This window comes from Dioscorea cayenensis, chromosome 17 (assembly GCF_009730915.1).
Source record: "Dioscorea cayenensis subsp. rotundata cultivar TDr96_F1 chromosome 17, TDr96_F1_v2_PseudoChromosome.rev07_lg8_w22 25.fasta, whole genome shotgun sequence".
Classification (NCBI taxonomy): Eukaryota; Viridiplantae; Streptophyta; class Magnoliopsida; order Dioscoreales; family Dioscoreaceae; genus Dioscorea; species Dioscorea cayenensis.
Genome location: NC_052487.1, coordinates 21,063,879 through 21,069,425, shown reverse-complemented (window position 1 = coordinate 21,069,425; position 5,547 = coordinate 21,063,879). Strand labels below are relative to the sequence as shown.

The 5,547-nt window shown below is 37.1% G+C and overlaps 1 protein-coding gene across 1 annotated transcript; it reads right to left on the bottom strand.

The window, feature by feature from the left end:
• Positions 1 to 2,518: 2,518 nt before the first annotated feature.
• Positions 2,519 to 5,272, bottom strand: LOC120281255. The gene is made up of 3 exons (XM_039288124.1): positions 5,178 to 5,272; positions 2,706 to 4,017; positions 2,519 to 2,611 (listed from the first exon to the last, which is right to left on the bottom strand). The coding sequence occupies exons 1-3, from the start codon at positions 5,270 to 5,272 to the stop codon at positions 2,519 to 2,521; spliced, it is 1,500 nt and encodes a 499-aa protein (XP_039144058.1).
• Positions 5,273 to 5,547: the final 275 nt, after the last annotated feature.

Sequence of the window (5,547 nt, the reverse complement as noted above, 5' to 3'; positions counted from 1 at the left end):
ACCCATCATGAAATACAATTTGCTTACCAATAGCATTACTAACCTGTTGGCAAACAAGCTGTGTCTTGGGACAAATGTTGAATAGGTGCTCAGTATTTTCAAAGTCAAGATTACAGAATTTGCAAAAGGTTTGAGCACCCAGATTCAACCTGTAAAGATACTCATAAGTTTTAATACCATTATGCAGTAGTAACCAAATGAAGTGTTTGGGTCTGGGAGCAACAGACAAGCGCCAAAGGTTGCCCCAACCATTCCAAGTATCATTATTACCAACCGAATTGTTAAAGTGGGCATAAACCATAGAGGTCAACTTATGATTTTTGGCCTTGGGGAACCAGACCCATTTATTATAAGGACAAATGCTCACCCTATTGAAATGCAGATAATCAAAATTCAAGTAATCACCAAAGATGGTGCGCATCAAAGTGATATTCCAGCCATCATCCAAAATCAAATCAGACATACTCAATTGATCACAATCCACATGCATATTAAGGTAGGTGTGTTTAAAAGCTAAAGGAATTTCGAAGTACCAAGAATCAAACATTATATTGGTAGCAGCAGGATAAAATTGATGAAGCCAAAGTTGAGGTTTAATAATATTAGCGTTATGTCAAAGACCTCTAAAAAACTAAGAGCAGTTTGCAGGAATAGTGTCATCCCAGAAGTTCACTAGCCCATACTTATTGATTAGAATGTCCACCCATATGGCATCATGGTGATTAAGATAACTAATAACATTTTTTTAGCCATTAATAAGATTTTTGGATGCACACAAATTCGGATCGAGAGACCCCTCGAGTGCGTTTAAGTGTAATATCTCATCCAACTAATGAGTTCATGCCTTTTCGATTGCCACTCTTAGACCAGAAGAAAGATCTAGCAGCCTTAGTGATTCCATCAAGAATTGTATCGGGTACTGGATATACAGACAAATAGTACACATGAGTGGACATCAAGACAGAGTTAATGAGAATTACTTTGCCAGCCATTGAAATTTGGGTATGTTTCCAAGAAGAAAGGATATTTTTCAGTTTTAACAGTCATCTTGGAGAAACTTGTAAGCAATAATCTCTCGGGAGAGATTGGCATTCCAAGATAAGTAAAAAGGAAAAACCGCCAATTTTGTAACCAAGAATAGAATAGATGCTCTTTTTGAGTGTAGAGTTAAATCCGGATGGAAAGTAAATATTAAGGTTTTTCGGACTCGGACCCGGCCATCGACTCGGAGAAGGGTAGGGGTCGGGTCAGTGGTTGAGCGGGGTTGAACCGGGTTGAACAGGGGTCAATAATTTTTTTATTAAAAAAATAATATAATTTTTTTAGTTATATATAATTAAAAAAATTAAATATTGAAGAATAAAAAAATAAAAAAATAAAAAAACATGATTTTTTTAAAAAAATTTAAGCTGAGTATTTTTATATAAATAAATATTGAAGTACACCACATTAAAAATGTAAAAATACACCCTAATAACATAATAATAAACTAATATAAAAATTAATTGAGAAAGCATAAAAAAATATTCACAAGGAAATACATAACTAAAAAAATTCATTAAAAAAATTAAAATAAAAAAATATTCCCTTTGGTATCTCTCTTTCTTAGTTTTTATAATTTTTACATTATAACCCCCAAACATTAATATATTATAAAAAAATAAAATAAGAATTAAAAATTAGGCGAAACTCGGGTTGATGACCCGCCGGGTCACTCGGGTCACCAGCTTGATCGCCCGGGTTGCCGGTTCAACCCCGGTTTTATCAAAATCCGGTTTTATATATTGAACCGGACCGGTTTTAAGGCCGGGTCCGGGTCAACCCGGTCCGACCGCCAGGTCCGGTCCGGGTATGAAAACACTGGTAAATATTAGATTTAGATTTATTGGCACGCTGACCTATGAGCTTACCATATATGGACAAACATAAATTGATATTACGGGCAGCCTTTCTAGAAGGTGAAGTAATAAGAATTAAATCGTCCGCATACATAAGATGATTGAAATTACGACTAAGGGGAGGAATTAAACCCAGGAATCATGTTCTATTGCATAGCAAAGTTAAGAAGTGCAGTTAAATTTTGCGCAACAAGAATAAACAAATATGAGGAAAGAGGGTCTCCCTAGCGAAGACCTCTGGAAGAATTAAACCAGTCAGTAGATTGCTTGTTGATTAACAGAGAAAAGGAGGCAGGCCTAAAGCAAGTTTTAACCCAAGAAATCCATTTGTTAGGAAAATTCATCCGATAAAAAGTGGCAAGAATTGCATTCTAACTCAGTGTATCATATGCCTTTTCGATATCCAGTTTCACTAACATCCTAGGGGGGGGTATGCAATCTCTCGATCCATCGAATGCACAACTTCTTGAAGAGTGATAATATTATCGAAAGGATTCCTATTAGAAATGAAGCCACATTGCTCTCTTCCAATTAACCGAGGCAGAACAGATTTGAGCCGATTCAATAAAATTTTAGAGATAATTTTGTAACAAACATTGCAAAGCGAGATAGGACGATAATCAGAAACAGTTTTGGGAAGTAAGTGAGGCCCCAAGAATTAGGGATGACAGAATTGTTAAAGAAGTAAGAGATAGCATTAAAAAGAGAATCACCTATATCATTCCAAAAAAAGAAATAAAATTCAGAATTGAAGCCGTCAGGGCCAGGACTCTTACTTGAGGGGAGGGATTTAAGAGCCTAATATACCTCAAGTTTGGTAACCTCCTTTGTAAGAGCCACACCATCGGCAGCCAATATCAAGGGAAGATCAGAGGGAAGCGCCTGAAAAATATCTATGACCGAGTTGTCCGAGGGATCAGCCCAAAGGTTCATATAAAAGTTACTGAACACTTTCTCTATGCCTTTCTGATCAGTAACAACAACTCCAGCATCATTAGTAATGAGAGGAATGGAATTAACATGATTGCGACAATGAATTGAATTGTGAAAAAAATTAGTATTGAGATCACCTTTAAGAACCCACAACTGTCTGGCACGTTGAGCCCACTTTGTGGAGTTTTGCCGGTGCAAAGCAGTAAGACGATTATATAGTGGAGAAAGAGCATTGTCAACATAAGTTATATTACCATTCAAACCTTCTAACGCCTCTGCCTCTAGAATTTCCAACTCCAATTTATTGATACTGGCCTCAATGGAATTCAGATCCCTGTTCTTCCAAGCAATGAGATTAGTCCGAGCACGAGATAATAAATGAGAGAAAGCATGCAAGGGGTTAGAATGAGGTTTGAGAGACCAAGTCTCCCGAACTACATCATGACAGTCGAGATATTCAAGCCAAAAATTATCAAATCTAAAAATTTTCTTTTTGATGGGCACACGAGGGGTAAGAGTAAGAAGAAGAGGGGCATGATCAGAGAACAGCATGGGGAGGTGTTTGATAATATAAGAGCCAATAAAGTCAATACTTAAGGAGTTAATCAAACAACGATCAAGCCGGGCCCATTTCCTAGCATTACCCAATTGATTGTTGCACCAAGTATAACTAGAACTTGCAAAATTAACCTCTATAAGATTATTAATAGCTATAAAATCAGAGAAAACTCGAGCCTTGCGACGATAATAAATAGGAGATCCTCCCTGAAACTCAGAGAGAGAAACAATTGCATTAAAATCACCTATGAGAATCCAGGGAATAGAAACATAAGTAAGACAGGAGAGCTCAAACCAAACATCAGACTGCTCCTGAATATGTGTGGAGTTGTAAATAGTAGAGATAATCCAGGACTCATTCCTGCAGTTAGTGATTACTAAGTGTAAAACAAACCTGGATCGGACAAGAGGAGTGACTTTGCCAATATGTCTTTGCCAAGCCACAATGATCCCTCCGGAGTAACCTTCTGCAACAATGGCAGCCCATGCCCAACGCTTGCTAAGTTTGGAGCAAAACTTAGCGAGTCTACCGTTATCAGCTCTGGTTTCCACTAGACAGAAGATAAGAGGCTTGTATTTCTTCATAAAAAATTTGATACGAGAAAAGCTATCCCGCTTTGAGATGCCTCTGCAATTCCAACAGACAATATTAGTAATATTAGTGAATAACATGTAAACAAATTGGATAATGAGTAGAACACCAAAATCAACAGGAACTAAGAGGAAGAAGAAGTTGAGAGAGAAACAAGGACAAAGTCCTCTTAATGGGAAGCACCCAAACCCAGAGCAGCCTCAACCCCCTGATCCATCCGGCCTTTCTTATGGATGGATTCCGGATGCTGAGATACCCTACGAACCGGGGGTTTCCTTGCGAAGTCCCTGATCGAAATTGATCTAACGTCATGCAATCATCCCGGGTTCGTCTGGACCTTCATATTCAGACATCTCACTATCTTCATCCTCACCCCTCGATTCTTTCGAGTGAATGTTAATTTATCTTAATTTTGATAAGTTCATTGTTTAAAGTAGTCATTTTTGATCAACAATTGCGAGTAAATGTTTTTTTCTTAATTTTGATAAGTTCATTGTTTAAGGTACTCATTTTGATCAACTATTGGTGTGTGTGAAGAGTGATGCAGATGAACTTTGACAACTTGTCCTCAATTTCCTCTAACTTAGCTAATTCCTTTTAGGACCTAGAGAGTAGATGAAGGAGACTATAATTTAGCGTGATGTCAAAATTCAATGAGATGGAGATAGATCTAAATTTTAATCAGAGTTTGTGATATTGATATTATAGGTTTTACCAAGTTTATATGATTTAAATTTGTAATTAATTGAAGAATTATTTTATATTTGTTTTTATTTTTATTTTTAAATTGACTTTTTTAAATTGGAAAGTAAATAAAAGACTACCTACAACTACGTTAATATATATATATATATATTATTTTTCCTTTAGTTATGTTGCGATTATCTCTTTTGTGTAATATTTTTATGACAGATAATTATTTTTTAATAAAAAATGCGCGAAAGGCAACCCCTCCCCAAGGTTAGCCTCACTCTATGGCCCATAGCATACATATGCCATAGCAACATGCGCACATGCTAATCTCATATCACATGAACTCTTGCAAACAAATAAAACATGCATATATATATATATATATATATGGCCATACGTTCCTTGAGAACGTCCCTAGTTTTAAATTCTGAGGATGTTTTCATCACAACCGTTGATTCCTCATCTATGGATTGTGATGTTTTCTCATGTCTCTATACACAAACTTTTCCCTAATGATCTGATCCCTCCCTCCGAGGCCATCCCGCACTACCAAGCTCCTCTTGTCGCCGGCCTCGTCCTCCATCTCCGCCAAGTCCATCTCACACTACGAAGCTCTTCCCTTCTTGTCGGCCTCGTCCTCCCCTGAGCCCGCCCAATACTACCAAGGTTCTCCTTTCCTGCAGGCCCGTCCTCTCTGGACCGCAAGCCTTTCCTTGGCTGCCAGCCCCATCCTCCCCCATCCATATATTTCTACTTTTAATTGGTTAGTGAATTGAATTAGTATATATTTTCAATTTTTGTTGATGTATGAACTAATGCCAAGGTTTTCAATAGATCAACTTTCAATATTTGTTAATGATTGTGAATGCCAAA